This window comes from Callorhinchus milii, unplaced genomic scaffold (genome assembly GCF_018977255.1).
Source record: "Callorhinchus milii isolate IMCB2004 unplaced genomic scaffold, IMCB_Cmil_1.0 Scaffold893, whole genome shotgun sequence".
Taxonomy (NCBI): domain Eukaryota; kingdom Metazoa; phylum Chordata; class Chondrichthyes; order Chimaeriformes; family Callorhinchidae; genus Callorhinchus; species Callorhinchus milii.
This window is the reverse complement of record NW_024705634.1, coordinates 1-17,484: the sequence shown is the minus strand read 5'-3', so window position 1 is coordinate 17,484 and position 17,484 is coordinate 1. Positions and strand designations below refer to the sequence as shown.

General features: G+C 52.9%; 1 protein-coding gene across 1 annotated transcript; it reads left to right on the top strand.

The window, feature by feature from the left end:
• Positions 1-6,594: 6,594 nt before the first annotated feature.
• LOC103172196 (adenosine deaminase domain-containing protein 2) lies at positions 6,595-17,476 on the top strand. The gene is given in 13 exon segments (XM_042346495.1): positions 6,595-6,634; positions 9,385-9,654; positions 10,165-10,326; positions 11,037-11,192; positions 12,326-12,391; positions 12,994-13,119; positions 13,662-13,812; positions 14,059-14,223; positions 14,811-15,025; positions 15,710-15,765; positions 15,768-15,943; positions 16,455-16,587; positions 17,311-17,476. Coding segments are annotated over 12 exon segments (1,764 nt in total). The 5' UTR covers positions 6,595-6,634; positions 9,385-9,407; the 3' UTR covers positions 17,422-17,476.
• The last annotated feature ends 8 nt before the right edge of the window (positions 17,477-17,484 follow it).

Sequence of the window (17,484 nt, the reverse complement as noted above, 5' to 3'; positions counted from 1 at the left end):
GGGTGTCTGTGTGTACGTGTGTCTGTGTCTGTGTGTGTTTCTGTGGGTGTCTGTGTCTGTGTGTGTGACTGTCCTTTCTTCCCTCTCTCTAATTAATGTCGTTCGTTAAGGCGTCTTTGCTACGTGAGAGATACTGTACACAACAATAATAATAATAATAATAATTCCGGCATTTGACCCGGCGTCTGATCAGGTCGTTGAGAAGTCTCAAAGCGCTTCATAGGATACACCGTAAAGTGTAGTGACTGTGTGTTTTGTGGACGAAACGCGACAGCCGATTGCGCCCAGAGACGTCCCCACAGACAGCCGTGGGTTGTGTGACCAAAATTTTTTATTGTTTTGAAGGGATTATTCCCCCGGAAAGTGATCCCCAATCGACTAACAGCCGGGTTCCCACTGACTGCCGGGGAACACAGGCGCGTGTGTGCGTGTGTGTGTATGTGTGTGCGTGTGGGGGGTGGAGGGGGGGGGGGTTGGGGGGTGTAAGGTTTCGCCCTGACCTGACCCGCGCGGGAATTGAACCCGGGTCCTCTGGGTTGTGAGGGGTCTAACCCCTGAGCTGTGAATTATTAATTATTATAATATTTCACAGAGCGCGAGGGACAACGACAACAACGCATGACATTCTCACGTCAGGAGGACGTCCCGAGGCGCTGGACAGTCAGGGATGTGGATCTGAGCTGGGGGTTGGGATCAGGAGGGGGTGGAGGGAGGGAGGGAGGGAGGGGGTAGGGGGTTGACTGAAGGCGCAGTTGGTCGAAGAGAAGGGTCTTGAGATGACTGGGAGGTCAGTCGGGTGTCTATGTTTCTCTGTGAGGGGGACCTGGAAGGGTTGACCAGTCACTGGGGGCCGGGAATCCTCCCCCTCAGCCCCTGTTAACCCCACAGCCAAAGCCAAACTAACTAACTAACGGGGAGGGGGGTCCGAGCGGGACAAGCAGCGGAAAGCTTGGCCAGACAGCGCTCGCTCTCTCTCTCTCTCTCTCTCTCTCTCTCTCTCTCTCGAGGGCTGAGCTGTGTGTGGGTTTAGTCGGTTGGACAAAACACACTCAATCCATTCTACACCACATTCTGAGAAGCGCTTTGAGACGACGTGATAAGGCGTTGGTCAAATGCCAGGATTATGATTATTATTATTATTATAATTATTATAATGCAGTATTATTGGGTCCGTAGACGAGGGAATAAATTCGGGCGTCAAGATGGTGGGAATAGCTGTGGGCGTTATGTGAGATGAGAGAATGAGGGAGACACGGACTGATGAAAGGGTTTCCGATGTATTGCTCATCTCCATTAACTGCCGCCCGACTGTAAAGGGGAACGAAGGGCAAACGAAAAGATCTTGTGAAGCCATCGACAGGAGTTTGGCTCCAGTCCAGGTCTGTAGCCAGACTCAAACACTGATGAGCTTTCAGACGCTTCCCCCCCCAACAACTCCCCCTCTCTCTCTCTCTCTCCCTCCCCAACCGACAACCGCACCCCCCCCCCACCCCATCCTAACTGCACCAATGCTGTGTGCCAGCGGTGGCTCAGTCACTCACGCGCTCAGCTCTTGAGTCAGAAGGTTATACAGCAATAGAATAATCCTCGCATTCGGCGCAGACGTCTTCGAGACGTCTCAAAGCGCTTCGCAGGATACGCCGTAAGTGCAGTGACTGTGTGTGTGTGTGTGTGTGTTTCGTGGGCGAAACGCCCGGCGACGTCCCCCACAAACAGTCGTGGGTTGAAGTGACCGTATTGTTGAAGTGACCGTACAGCGGTGGAGCAAATGGGGCAATTGGGCATCAGTCGCTCTCTCTCTCTCTCGCCTCTGAGTCAGAAGGTTGTGGGTTTAAGCCCCATGTCAGGACTTGGAAACTCCATCCCACAGTCACTCCGCCTCGCCCCTTCCCTCGCCCCCTCCCTCACCCCCTCCCTCTCCCCCTCCCTCGCCCCCTCCCTCACCTCGTCCCTCGCCCCCTCCCCCGCCCGCTGCCACCCTCACCCTCCCTGCCCTCCGCCCCCTCCTGATCCCAACCCCTAGTGGATTGTCGGCCGAGAGAGAGAGAGGGAGAGACTCCCTTCTCTTTCCCCCCACCCCTCCCCACCCCTCCGACAGCTCCTGGTCCGTGAGCTCAGAGAACCCGACAAGTGTGGTGTGTGCGTTGGGGTTCGAACCCCAACAAACTCCTAACTCAGAGACACGAGAGAGAGAGAGAGAGAGAGAGAGTGAGATGCGAGGATATTTTGAGTGTTTAATGCAGAGAGAAAGACTGTGGCAGGAATTGCGCAAAGTGTCAGACAACATTGCGAGCGGCTGTTTAAACGCAGAACGATCTGAAACAGACAGACACAGAGCCTCATTATCTTCCTGCGTCAGGAGAAACATTTCACTGGCACAGCCTTGCTTTGGAGAGAGCGAGCGAGCGAGAGAGCGAGGGCAAGAGAGAGAGAGAGAGGGAGGGGGAGAGAGAGAGAGAAGGGGTGGGGGAGAGAGAGAGAGAGAGGGGGGGGGGAGAGAGAGAGAGAGAGAGGGGGTGGGGGAGAGAGAGAGGGAGGGGGGGGGGAGAGAGAGAGAGGGAGGGATGGTGAGATAAAGGGTGGGAGGAGGTATTCGTGGGGTTGAGCGATGGGACCGAGGTGTGTGGGTGTTTGATGTGAGATGGATTCTCACTGTGTGTGTGCGTGTGGGGTGGGGGCGGGGGGGGGGGGCGCGGTTGGGGTGGGGGTGAGGGACACACACTGTGTTACAGTGTTCGGTCAAATGACATCCTCTCTCACTAAAACGGTTAGAAACAGCCGTAAATCACACTCCGCGGGAGAGAGAGGGACGGAGACAGAGCAGCGCAGAGCAGAGAGGCTGATCTAAGCTGATGCTCTGGGGCAGAGCTGCGGGGAGGCTTTCTCTCTCCCTCTCTCCCCCCGTCTGTACCCTGTTCAGGCGGACGTTAAAGATCTCCCACAGCGCTATTGTTGGGGGGAAAGGGGAGAGTCTCTCTCTCTCTCTCTCTCTCGGTGTCCTGGCCGACAAATTCTCCCCCACAGATAAAATCAGTCACTCAGTCCACGACTGTTTGTGGGGACGTCGCTGGGCACACTTGGCCGTGTTTCATCCTCCCAAAATACACAGTCACTACACTTTACAGTGAATCCTGTGAAGCGCTTTGAGACGACTCAAGTTCTGAGGCTCTGTATCAAATGCGTGGATTATTATTATTATTATTATTAATAATATGGCCTATTGAGGTTTTGTGATTGTAAAATAACTCTCTCTCTCTCCCTGGAGGGACGCCCCCTGTTTACCTAATTCCGGAGAGTATTAGGCGCAGGTTGGCGAGAGCCAAGGCTTTGGGTGGGGTGGGGGGAGAGCCCAGAGTGTGCGTTGGGGTAACTGTTGGGGTCTAACCAACTAAACCCACACACAGCTCAGCCATCGAGAGAGAGAGAGAGAGAGAGAGAGAGCGCTGTCTGGCCGAGCTTTCCCGCTGCGTGTCCCGCTCGGACCCCCCTCCCCGTTAGTTAGTTAGTTAGTTAGTGCTTTGGCTGTGGGGTTAACAGGGACTGAGGGGGAGGATTCCCCGCCCCCAGTGACTGGTCGGCCCTTCCAGGTCCTGCCGATGAGCCGGGCCGGGATGGGCTGCCATCAGCCGTGAGTGCCCCGGGACCCTGTGGACCCACCGAGTGCCCTGGAGTACTTTGGGACACAAGATGTCAAGCGACTGCCAGGATGGTGGAAGGTGAACCAGATGGACCTCGGTTTTCTTTGTCAGCAAATTCTTATGTTCTTATTTTTTCTCCCCAAAAAGCAAGAAACCTTTATCCAAAGCGATTCTCGCAGAGGCTCCTGACACAGCTTGCTTTTAAGCTTTGTTTTTTGGTTGCTGCTTTGAACTTATGAATAAATGTCTTACCGTTGACTGCCTTTGAGTTGGTTTCCTTCAAAAAAATAAGAATAATAGGAATTCCTGCAGTGGTTAGACCCTCGCCTCGCTAGCGAGAGGAGCCGGGTTCGATTCCCGGGCAGGTCGGGCTAAATGTCCTTACATCACACACACACACACACATCTCTGTTTACCAGCGGTAAGTAGGGACCTGCTTGTTAGTTGATTTGATTGGCGGCTCGCTTTTCCGGGGGGTAATAATCCCTTAAAAAAATAATAATAATTTGGTCCCCCTGTTTGAAGACTACTCTGATGAAATCGCCAATAATAATAATAATAATAATAACAATTCTTGCATTCGACACAGCGACTGATCAAGTCTTCAAGATGTTTGAAAACGCTGCACAGGGGGACGGAATTCCAGAGGTTGGGGGCAGAGCGGCTGAAGGCTCTCACGCCAATGGTGGGGCGGGTGGGTCGGGGGACGTGGAGCAGCCGGAGCGGCTGAGCGGAGGGAGCGGGCGGGTTGGTAGGGGGTTAGCAGGTCACAGAGATAGGGTGGGGCGAGGCCATGGAGGGCGTTGTAGGTGAGGACCAGGATCTTAAACTGGATCCTCTGAAGGATAGGGAGCCAATGGAGTCGGCCGAGAGTGGGGGAGATGGGGTCACGGAGTTTGGTGCGGGAGAGGACACGGGCGGCAGAGTTCTGGATTATCTGCAGCTGTGGAGGGAGGGGTTGGGAAGGCCGACACGCAGAGCGTTTGCATAGTCGAGCCTGGAGGGGATGAAGGCCAGCAGAGGGCGAAACTTGGGCAAGTTTCCTTACTCCACACAGAGCCTAATAATAATCCTCCAAAACCACAAACAATAATAAATTGGTCATTTTCAATCCATATGACTGTTTGTGGGACATTGCTGTGCGCAATTGGCTGCCGCGTTCGCCCACAAATACACAGTCAATTCACTTTACAGTGTGTTCTGTGAAGCGCTTTGGGACGTCCTCCCGACGTGAAAAGCGCTATATCGAATGCAAGGATTATTATTATTATTATTTTATTATTATTAAGGCATGAACAAGAGTTTCAGTGGCCTGAGGGGTAAGGGAGTGGCGGAGTCAGGAGATGTTATGGAGGTGAGGGAAGGCAGAGCGGATCATGGCTTGGATGTGGGGAAGAAAAGACAGATGAGGGTTGAATAAGACCCCCAGGTTCCTGACTGGCGGTGTGCAACCATGGAGGTTGATGCTGCCAGAGCCTGAGGTGCGGAGGCGCTGGCGCGAGCCAATCGGGAGTAAAGTGGAGCGACTGTGTGTTTTGTGGGCGAAACGCGGCAGCCAATTGCGCCCAGCGACGTCCCACAGACAGCCGTGGGTTGTGTGACCAAAATTTTTTATTGTTTTGAAGGGATTATTACCCCCGGAAAGTGATCCCCCCCCCAATCGACTAACAGCCGGGTTCCCACTGACTGCCGGACACAGCGCGTGTTAGGCGTGTTGTGTGTATGTGTGTGCGTGTGGGGGGTGGGGGGGGGGTTGGGGGGTGTAAGGTTTCACTCTGACCTGAACCGCTCGGGAATCGAACCCGGGTCCTCTGACTTGTGAGGCGAGGGGTCTAACCCCTGAGCTACAGGGGCTGTGGGGTGGGGGGTCTAACCCCTGAGCTACAGGGGCTGTGGGGTGGGGGGTCTAACCCCTGAGCTACAGGGGCTGTGGGGTGGGGGGTGAGGGGTCTAACCCCTGAGCTACAGGGGCTGTGGGGTGGGGGTGAGGGGTCTAACCCTGAGCTACAGGGCTGTGGGGTGGGGGGTGAGGGGTCTAACCCCTGAGCTACAGGGGCTGTGGTGTGTGGTGAGGGGTCTAACCCTGTGGCTGTGGGTGGGGGTGAGGGGTCTAACCCCTGTGGTTGTGGAGTGGGGGTGAGGGGTCTAACCCCTGTGGCTGTGGGGTGGGGGTGAGGGGTCTAACCCCTGTGGCTGTGGGGTGGGGGTGAGGGGTCTAACCCCTGTGGCTGTGGGGTGGGGGTGAGGGGTCTAACCCCATGAGCTACAGGGGCTGTAGGGGGGAGGGGGTGAGGGGTCTAACCCCTGAGCTACAGGGGCTGTGGGGTGGGGGTGAGGGGTCTAACCCCTGTGGCTGTGGGGTGGGGGTGAGGGGTCTAACCCCTGTGGCTGTGGGTGGGGATGAGGGGTCTAACCCCTGTGGCTGTGGGTGGGGTGAGGGTCTAACCCCTGGGGTACAGGGGTTGTGGGGTGGGGGTGAGGGGTCTAACCCCTGTGGCTGTGGGGTGGGGGTGAGGGGTCTAACCCCTGGGGTACAGGGACTCCGCTGTCTCTGCAATAGAAGGTTATGGATTCCATCCCATATGGGGACATGGTCCAGGGGGGCGGGATCGCTTCACCTATCAATCACCTGAAAGCCACCCTCTGATTGGTTTAGACTCCGCCCTTTGCGTCACGCGGAAAGCTCCGCTCTGATTGGCCTTCGCACCTGTCAATTAATCGATCGACAGACCCACGCCCCCTCTCGGCTCTGATTGGTCGGGAGCTCGCGGAGGCGCCGCGCCAACACGACCTCCGATTGGCTCCAATTTACGTCAATCAGCGGGAGGTCGAGCTGTGATTGGTCAGATAGCGCGTCACTCACTTACTCCCTCCCTCACTCGTGCCCTCCTCAACCTCTGATTGGCATCGGCCGCCTGGTCCCGCCTTCTCTTCCGGTTGGCGCCATTTTTGCCTTCTCGCGCAGCGCTGTGGGCGGCGGTTGTCGTCGTGAGAAGGTGACAGAGGAGAGAGAGAGAGATACGGAGTGAGGGAGAGAGAGTGAATGAATGAATGAACGAGAGAGAGAGGGAGTGAATGAGAGACAGAGAGGGAGTGAATAAGAGAAAGAGAGAGAGGGAGTGAATGAGAGAGAAAGAGAGGAAGTGAATGAGAGAGAGAGAGAGGAAGTGAATGAGAGAGAGGGAGTGAATGAGAGAGAAAGAGAGGAAGTGAATGAGAGAGAGGGAGTGAATGAGAGAGAAAGAGAGGGAGTGAATGAGAGAGAAAGAGAGGGAGTGAATGAGAGAGAAAGAGAGGGAGTGAATGAGAGAAAGAGAGAGGGAGTGAATGAGAGAAAGAGAGGAAGTGAATGAGAAAGAAAGAGAGGGAGTGAATGAGAAAGAAAGAGAGGGAGTGAATGAGAGAAAGAGAGGGAGTGAATGAGAGAGAAAGAGAGGGAGTAAATGAGAAAGAAAGAGAGGGAGTGAATGAGAGAAAGAGAGAGGGAGTGAATGAGAGAGGGAGTGAATGAGAGAGAAAGAGAGGGAGTGAATGAGAGAGAGAGAGGGAGTGAATAAGAGAAAGAGAGAGAGGGAGTGATTGAGAGAGAAAGAGAGGGAGTGAATGAGAGAAAAAGGGAGTGAATGAGAGAAAGAGGAAGTGAAAGAGAGAGAGGGAGTGAATGAGAGAGAAAGAGAGGGAGTGAATGAGAGAGAGAGGGAGTGAATGAGAGAGAAAGAGAGGGAGTGAATGAGGGAGAGAGAGGGAGTGAATGAGAGAGAAAGAGAGGAAGTGAATGAGGGAGAGAGAGGGAGTGAATGAGAGAGAAAGAGAGGGAGTGAATGAGAGAGAGAGGGAGTGAATAAGAAAAAGAGAGAGAGGGAGTGATTGAGAGAGAGAGAGTGATTGAGAGAGAAAGAGAGGGAGTGAATGAGAGAAAGAGAGAGGGAGTGAATGAGAGAGAAAGAGGGGGAGTGAATGAGAGAGAGAGGGAGTGAATAAGAGAAAGAGAGAGAGGGAGTGATTGAGAGAGAAAGAGAGGGAGTGAATGAGAGAAAAAGAGGGAGTGAATGAGAGAAAGAGGAAGTGAAAGAGAGAGAGGGAGTGAATGAGAGAGAAAGAGAGGGAGTGAATGAGGGAGAGAGAGGGAGTGAATGAGAGAGAAAGAGGGAGTGAATGAGGGAGAGAGAGGGAGTGAATGAGAGAGAAAGAGAGGGAGTGAATGAGAGAGAAAGAGAGGAAGTGAATGAGGGAGAGAGAGGGAGTGAATGAGAGAAAAAGAGGGAGTGAATGAGAGAAAGAGAAGTGAAAGAGAGAGAGGGAGTGAATGTGAAAGAGAGAGAGAGAGGGAGTGAATGAGAGACTGAGAGAGGAAAGAGGGAGTGAATGAGAGAGAGAGAGAGAGGGAGTGAATGAGAGAGAAAGAGAGGGAGTGAATGAGAGAGAAAGAGAAGGAGTGAATGAGAGAAAGAGAGAGGGAGTGAATGAGAGAAAGAGAGGAAGTGAATGAGAGAGGGAATGAATGAGAGAGAAAGAGAGGGAGTGAATGAGAGAGAAAGAGAGGGAGTGAATGAGGGAGAAAGAGGGAGTGAATGAGAGAGAGAGAGGGAGTGAATGAGAGAGGGAGTGAATGAGAGAGAAAGAGAGGGAGTGAATGAGAGACAGAGAGATAGAGAGTGAATGAGAGAGAATGAAAGAATGAGAGAGAGGGAGTGATTGAAAGAGGGAGTGAATGAGAGAGGGAGTGAATGAATGAGAGAGTGAGAAGGAGTGAATGAGAGAGGGGGAGTGATTGAGAGAGAAATAGAGAGTGAATGAGAGAGGGAAAGAGAGCGGGAGTAATTGAGAGAGAAAGAGAGAGGGAGTGAATGAGAGAGAATGAGAGAGGGAGTGAAAGAGAGAATGAGAGAGGGAGTGAATGAGAGAGAGAATGAGAGTGAATGAGAGAGAGGGAGTGATTGAGAGAGAGAGAGTGAAAGGGAGGGAGTGATTGAGAGAATGTGTACGAGAGAAAGAGGAAGTGATTTAGAGCGAAAGAGAGACAGAGAGAGAGAGAATGAGAGAGAAAGAGAGGGACGGAAACCTATCACTCACTCATCTTCGGAGCAACCCGTCCGGATTTAGAGCTATGAGAGGTTTCAGTGGTTTATTAGGAGCTGCTGAGCGTCTGCTATTGGATTACTGCGTTTAATCCTCTCAACAAAGCTGTGTTTTAATAACAGTTTTACACAAGCAACTTGATCCTGATCTAAAGCCACATGTTCTGAGTCCAAACCTCCTGGGGCGAGGGTCGTGCAGCGACCCTGGGGGAGGGAGGGAGGGAGGGAGGGAGTGGGTGGGTGGGTTGAATGGGGTCCCTCGTGTTTTTTTTTCTCGAATTTCTTCCTTTCTCCCCTGACGCGGGTAGCGGTCGGAGCGCGAGCGAGCGAGAGGACCTGGGGTTTGATTCCCGGGCGGGCAAGGTCAGGGAGAAACCTTAGGCGAGGTTCCTGACTACACACGAGCGCACACACACGCGCACACGCGTGCGCGCCGCTGTTACGCGCCGTAAGTAGGAACCGCTTGTTGGATGGGTTTCGGGGACGCTGCCCTGTGTGAGGGCACTATATAACAACAACAAGATTATATTTGTACATAAACGCAAGTTGTCGTTCACTATCCAACTGGAAATTATTGTTGCGTCCAACGTCAGGAGGGCGGGTGACCAGGAGTGGGACAGGAACTGGTGGTGTGGGTCCCGTGGTGACGAGTCCTTGTTGTATTTTAGAAAGCGTTAGGACGCTGAGCGCGATGGAAAGGCCCAAGGAGAGCAGACGATCCATTCGATTGGCCGCTTTGTTGCCTCTGCACGTGGCCAGCTCGCCTTCGAAGGCCGGCGTTAGCTGCTCGGAAGAGGAGGCGACCGGGGCCTCTGTTCCGGACGTTTCCACGGCGGAACCGGGGGCCAATGCATCTGCGTGTACCACACCACAGCTCCCAAGTGAGACAACGGAGAGCAATGGGCAATTGTTGATGCAGACTGACGCGACTGAAACAGGTGCTTAAGGAATCAACAAGAGGAAACTTGGTGCATGGGAGAGGGATCTCACAGTGGTTTGAGTGCTTGACTCACCAGCGACAGGACCGGCCGGGTCAGATCAAGGCAAAACCTTAAGCGAGTTTCCTTACTCCACACACACGTGCGCACACTTCTGTTTATCAGCAGTCAGTAGGAACCCGCTTGTTAATCAATCGGCCAATTGCTTTCCGGGGGTGATAATCCCTTAAAAGAAATAATAATTTGGTCACTCAATCCACGACTGTTTGTGGGTTGACGTCGCTGGGCGCAATTGGCTGCCACGTTTCACCCACAAAATGCAGTCACACCACTTTACAGTGTGCCCTGCGAAGTGCTTTGAGACGTCTCGAGGACGTGATAAGGTGATAAGGCGCTGCGTCAAATGCAAGGATTATTATCGTTATTTATAATTGGAAGCTTACGTCTTTTAAGCGCTCTGGACGCCACTCTGCGTGAGGCGGCGCTATATTGTTATTGACTTTCCGTTAGGTCATGCGGACGAGCCTTCTGCAGTCTTGGAGCCAGATGAGGAAACTCTGATGGATTTGCTGAGCCTGTTTAAAGATAAGAATGTGAACCCCGTATCTGCTCTGCACGTCTTTTCCCAACGCAAAGGATGTTCCGTGCATTTCCGTGAGGTGGAGAATTCAGGTATTCTAAATCATACGTGTTACCCAATGGAGGAAGGGAGTACAAAGGTGCAGATGAGGGGTGGGGGGCCGTGTGAAGTGCCACGGTGCAGTGGTTAGAGCATTTGCCTCATAAGCGACCCAGGTTTGATTCGCAGGCGAGTCAGGTCAACGCGAACCTTAGGCACGTTTCCTTACTCTACACACACACTTCACTTTTGTGAAGGTGCTCTGTAATTTGGGAGTGGAGGTACAGATCAGCCATGATCTAAAAGAATGGCGGAACAGGCTCGAGGGGCTGAATGGCCTCCTCTGTCCCTAAATGCAGGTGGTTGTTGTTGGTAGAGCAGGGAGCTATGGGCTGGGTGTGCAAATGTCATTTGTTGTTGTCATGCCCTCCATTGGCGGCCGAGCTTTCAGTCACTACACCCTGAAACTCTGTCACTCTCTTCCCTCAACCTCTGCTCCTTGCCCCCCTCCTCCTTCCCCATCTTCAGGTCTGGCCTGAAGACCTTCCTCTTCGACCGTCACCTCCTCCCCCTACTCCCTCCCCCCGGCTCGGGTTCGTGCTCTGCCACTGACAAGAGCTCTGGGGCGCTAAACTGCGTGAGGGGGCGCTGTGAAAATGCACATTGTTGTTTGAATGGGGCTATTCGAGTGCAAGTTGCGGCCGAGTTTGTAAACGGGAGGGGAAAAAAAAACGTACTGACTGTCTCTTGCTCTGTTTGGCAGGAGCCACGGCAATGTTCTGCTACTCGATTCGTGCCGTGGTCGACGGGGTCGAGTATGAAGAGGGTGTCGGCAGCAGCAAAAAAGAAGCCAAGTACAACTGCGCTCAGATTGCCTTGAAGGAACTCAGCAAACAACTGCAGCAGAAAGTCTCGAAGGGTACAACAACAACAACAACAAGATCGCCTTTCACGTCGGGAGGACGTCCCAAGGCGCTGGACAGTTGGGTCGGGACCCGAGCACTGGGGGGGGGGGGAACGGTCAGGGTGAGGGGAGGGAAGGGAGGGAGGGAGCGAGGAGGGGGGAGAGTGCAGCCTTGGGTGAATGAGTGGGTAAGTGAGTCATCGGGTTCTCCGTGGCGTAGTGATTAGCACACTCCCCTCGCAAGGAAGCGACTGAGAGGACCAGGCGGGAGGGTCAGGGCTATACCCTCGCACGCGCGCGCACACTCACACACACACACACGCACACCTCTGTTTACACAGCAGTCAGTCAGAACCCGGTTGTTAGTCGAATGGCGGATCGCTCCCAAAAATTTGGTCACTCAACCCGTGGTTGGTTGTGAGACGCTGCTGTGGGCAATTGGCTGCCGCGGATCTCCCAAACAAAATACACGGTCACCGACACTTTACGGTGTGTCCCGTGAAGCGCTTTGAGGCGTCGCTCGGCGCCGCGAGATTGATTGGAGATCAAGGTGAACGTGGTTATCGAAGCTGAGCTGCGACGCAGCTCTGCAGTCGCACTGCTCCCCTGCCTGTAGTAGTTGTTGTTGTTGTTGTTGTTTTAAGAACAATCCAACAGCGCTCCCAGCAGGCCTGCGATGGAACTGCTCCCGAGCAAGGCTGCAGGAACCACTCACTGAAGGTGCTTCCCCCTAACACCCCACAGGCACTGCAGAAACTATGGCAAATAAGGGTTACAGTGTCTGTGCTGGTGCTCACTCCCCCACTTGAGCTTTTTCCTCTAACCCCATTTTCCGCACTCTCTCTCTCTCTCTCTCTCTCTCTCTCTCTCCCCCCGCCGTGCCTGCTGGTGCTCGCTCCCCCACTGGAGCTCTCTACTCCAATCCCATTCCCTGCTTTCTCCCCAAACTGTGCGCAATTGGCTGCCGCATTTCGCCCACGAGATATACAGTAGCTACACCTTACAGTATATCCTGTGAAGCGCTTTAAGACGTCTCAAAGACGCGATAGGCAGCTGTATCAAATGTAAGGATTATTATTATTATTGTTGTATTAAATTTTGTTCTGATTGGCGTTGGCTCAAGAAATGATGTGTTTGTCCTTAATCAGCAGCGCTTCCTGAACCACCCAACAGCAACCGGACAGCACCTGTGAGAAAGCTACAGAAGCCGAACGGTAAGAATAGCTGAGGCTCAAAACTCTTGAGGGGCGCGAGGAGCGACACACGGGAGTTAAAGCGTTGAAGAATGTGGTGTAGGAAGAGATTTGGAAAGATTTGGAGATTTGTTTAATAAAAAAACAACTTGCATTTACACAGCTCCCCTCACGCAGCGCAGCGTCCCAGCACGATGCCGAGCCGGGGGGAGGGAGGGGGGAGTTGACTGTAGGCGTGGTGGAAGAGGAAGGTCGTCAGGCGCGACCTGAAGATGGGGAAGAGGTTGGGGGCAAGGTGGAGGGAGGGATAGAGGGAGAGTGTGACAGAGTTTCGAATATGATTTAGGAAGTTAGGAAGCAGAGATACAGACGCAATGGGCTGAATGGTCTCCTGTGTTGAGAATGTATTCCTTCAAAATAATAACCCTTGCATTTGATTCAGCGTCTTATCATGTCTTCTAGACGTCTCAAAGCGCTTCACGGGATATACTGTAATGTGAATTGACTATATTTTGTGGGCGAGACGCGGCAGCCAATTGCACACAGCAGCGTCCCACAAACAATCATGGATTGAGTGACCAATTTATTCTTATTTGTGTGTTTCTATCCCTCTTTTGTTTCAGAAAACCCAGTTATTCACCCCATCCGCTGTGCAGCAGTGAGCAGCTGTGTATTTAACATCCTCTTAAACTCTGTTCCCAAGCACAAGAGCCATGGGGGGAGTTTAGCAGCTTTCATAGTGGAGAGAGGTAAGTTACAACCACCTACGGAGTGATTATAGCCTACGTATGTTTGATTATAGGTGCTGGCAGTCAGTGATTCTTAATATAGCTCAATTCTATAGAACAACATTCACTTTCCACTTTACTTGGAGTGGTTAGAGCGCTCACAAACGAGAGGATCCAGGTTTGATTCCTGGGCAGGTCAGGTCAGGGCGAAATCTTAGGAAAGTTTCCTTACTCCACACACGCGCGTGCAGACACGCACACATACCACACACACACACACACATGCCTGTGTTTCCCAGCAGTCAGCAGGAACCCACTTGTTAGCGGATTGGGGGAATCACTTTCCGGGGGGTAATAATAATCCCTCCAAATAACAAATAATGATAATAATAATAATTTGGTCTCTCAATCCAAGCTCCTACCCCCACCCTCCCTGCCCTCCACCCCTCCTGATCCCATCCCCCAGTCCAGCTCGGGGTAAAATCCCTGACTGTCCAGCAACTTGGTACATCTTCTCGACGTGACAGGCGCTGTGTAAATGTCACGTGTTGTTGTTTTGATAGTGACAGAGGATTCCAAAGGGGAGACCAGTGAATGCTATGAAGTTGTTGCTTTGGGAACAGGTGATACTTGTTACAGCGGTTGGATGCATTTTGACGGACGGTTACTGCACGACTGCCATGCGGTGGTGGTAGCGAGGCGAGCGTTCCAGAGGTACTGACTGAGACAGGAATTCTGTGACCGCACAAATGGGGGTCTGCACACAAGGGGGTGGCGGACGCAGTTTGTGGTGTCCCCCCATAGCATAGTGGTTAAAGCGCTCGTCGCTGTCAAGCGCTCCAGGACACTACCCCGTGTGAGAGGCGCTATATAAGTACAAATTGTTGTACCTCTTGAAGCACTTTACAGGATATACTGTGAAGGGAACGTGTGTGTGTACTGTGATATCTGTTATTCCAGGTACCTGTATAAGCAGCTGCTTCTGGCCTGCACTAACAATGCCACCGCGTTGGACAAGTGTATCTTCTCCCAATCTGCCCAAAACGGTCTGTCGCTCAAGAGCAAAGTGTTTATCCATCTCTACCTCAGCCAAGTGCCATCTGGGGCGGCTCAGAGCAAGCTCATGTAGGTATCCTCACACGAGTTGTTTTATACAGTTAACCTCACATAAGGTTTGACCCACAAAATAAACAGTCAATTCACTTTACAGTGTATCCTGTGAAGCAGTTTGAGACGTCTCGAAGACTTGATAAGGCGCTGTATCAAATGCAAGAATTATTATTAGTTCCTGTAAGCCTTATCAGGCTTGTGGGACCATTCACAAGTCATGTGGAGAGTCATGATTAACATCAAACTTGCATAGAATATAAACCCTTGATTGGGACTTTGGCGATCAGCACGGATAGAGCACTCGCCTCCCAAGCAGGAGGACCCCAGGTTCGATTCCCGGGCGGGTTATTGGTCGATCGCTTTCCGGAGAAGTAGTAATCCCTTAAAAATAAATAGTAAATTGGGTCACTCAATTCACGACTGTTTGTGGGACGTTGCTGTGGGCAATTGGCTGCCGTGTTTCGCCCATATAGTCAATTCACTTTACAGTGCATCCTGTGAAGAGCTTTGAGAAGCCTCAAAGACGTGATGAGGAGCTGTATCAACTGCCAGAATTATTGTTATTATTAACAACATTTTCTTCCTTGCTTTCTCTACCACAGGGAGCCAGAGCCGTACAGAAACCCTGAAATGCGGCTGCAAGTTCACTCCAAAGGCGCGGTGGTGCCTGTGGCTAGTTGCCGGCTCAGTGTGAGCGCAGCCAGGGTTTGCTGTATGAGCGGCAGCGACAAGTTGGCTCGCTGGATGGTGTTGGGTATCCAGGGCGCTCTCCTCAGCCACTACATCAACCCTCTGTACATCACCAGCATCGTCCTGGGTAAGCGCCATCATCACTCGGGGTCTTGTAGAGGAGTGGTTCGAGCCATCGCCAAGAGAGAGGCTCCGGGTTCGATTCCTGGGCGGGTCAGGTTGGGGCGAGAACTTAGGCAAGTTTCCTTACTCTCCCACCCCCCCCCCTTCACCACACGCGCACACACACACGCGCGCGCCTCCGTTTACCAGGAACCCGGTTGTTAATCAATTGGCGGATCACATTTTCCAGGGTAATCCCTCCAAAAATATAATGATTCGGTCTCTCAATCCACGACTGTTTGCGGGACATCGCTGGGGCTCAATTGGCTGCTGCTTTTCGCCCACAAAGTACACAGTCATTACACTTTACAGCGTGTCCCGTGAAGCGCTTTGAATTGTCTCGAAAACGTAATAAGGCGCTGTGTCAAATGCGAGGATTATGAAGGATTATCATTTATTTTTATTATGGTAGTAACAATGACCGATTCGATAACAACTTTCAAGGGGGAAGTAGATGGGTATTTGTGGAGGACAAATTTGCAGGGTTATGGGGAGAGCGCAGCGGAGCGGGACTAGTTTGGTCGCTGTTTCAAAGAGGCGACACTGACACGATGGGCCGAATGGTGCTCTTCTGTGCTGTATAATTCTATGATAGTAATCTATCTCTGAGCATTTTTCACTCCCTCCCTTCCCTGTGTTTGTAAACCAGCCGGCCCGTTGCAGTCAGTGAACACCGTAGCAAAGGCCGTGAACCAGCGTGTGGGCGAGAGCCTGCGGGAAGCACTGCCGGAGCCCTTCACCCCAGCCAAGGCCACTTCTTCCTCTGCCACCAGCAGGAGAAGCCGGAGAGCGAGTCCCCTGGTTCCACGCTGAGCATGAACTGGTGTCAGGGGGACGGGACGCTGGAGGTCGTGGACGCGACGACGGGGAAGGTCACCGAAGAGTTAAGTGTGTTAGTTCCCATCGGACCTCGCAGATTCTGCTCGCAGACCCTTTCACAGCCCAAAGCATGTGTTCTCACTTTGAACATCACACCTGCTGATGAAACCCACAAAACACAGTCATGTATCCTGTGAAGCGCTTTGAGACGCCTCCGTGACGTGATAGTCCCAGGATTATTATTATAGCGCGCTGTAGCTCAGTGGTTAGAACTGTCACCTCGCACAAGCGGGTCTGATTCCCGGGCAGGGCAGGTCAGGTCGGGGCGAAACCTCAGGCAAGTTTCCTTACTCCCCACCTACTGTCCCGCCCGGCCGGGAATCAAACCCAAGTCCTCTCGCTTGCGAGTCGAGCGCTCTACCCACTACCCTACAGGACTCCACAACACTTTAGTGCAGTGCTGGGGGAGTCCCAAATCCCTGGCTATCCAGCGGCTTGGGACATCCTGCCGACATGAAAGACGCTGTAATAATCGAATGCGAGGATTATTATTGACGTTATTTTATCTTGTTCAGTTCACCTATTAAGAGTGGAAGTGGCCAGGCTAGCCGCCTGTGCAAGTCAGCCATGCTCTACTCCTTCCGACTTGTAGCCAAGGGAATGAGCAGACGGGATTTACTGCACCTCGCGACATGTCGGCAAGCCAAGGTGAGTGAGGACTGTGTGGGTAGAGGGAGGATAAAGGCTGCGTCAGACTGGTTAACGGTCAAAATATCTCAAAAGGTCTGAGGGGAATCTAAATTGAGGCAGTGATTTTGAGAAGTCCTGTATCTCGGGTGTTAGAGCCGGTGTTTGATTCCCGGGCGGGTCAGGTCCAGGGCGAAACGTTGGGTAACTTTCCTTACTCCGCACGCACGCACACACACACACACACGCGTGTGCCTCTGTTTACCAGCAGTGAGTAGGAATCCGGTCGTTAGTCGATTGGTGGATGGCTTTTCCGGGGGGTAATAATTCCTTCAAAAAAATAACAATAATTCGGTCACCTCAATCCACGACTGTTTGCGGGGACGTCGCTGGGCGCAATCGGCCCACGGCCCACAAAACACGCAGTCACTCCACTTTAATGCGTATCCTGTGAAGCGCTTTGAGACGTCTCGAAGATGCGATGAGGCGCCGGGTCAAACGTGAGGATTATTATTATTGTAAACGTGTAGAGCAGGTGTGTACGGGGCTGGGGGGAGAGCAGGTGTGTACGGGGCTGGGGGGAGAGCAGGTGTGTACGGGGCTGGGGGGAGAGCAGGTGTGTACGGGGCTGGGGAGAGAGCAGGTGTGTACGGGGCTGGGGGGAGAGCAGGTTGCGCTGGGGGGTGGGGGGGGCTCGGTGTAGAGAGAGAGAGAGAGAGACCACCCTGTGTTGACCTGTTGCAGATGGTGGCTCAGAGGTACCAACACGCCAAGTGTCTGCTGAACCAGCACTTCCTGTCCGCGGGGGCAGGGCTGTGGCCACAGAAGCCATTGGTGGACGATTTCCCCAAATAATCACCTCCCTGGGGGTCCGAGCGCTCCGAGATACAGACATACTCTCTCCCTCTCCCCCTCTCT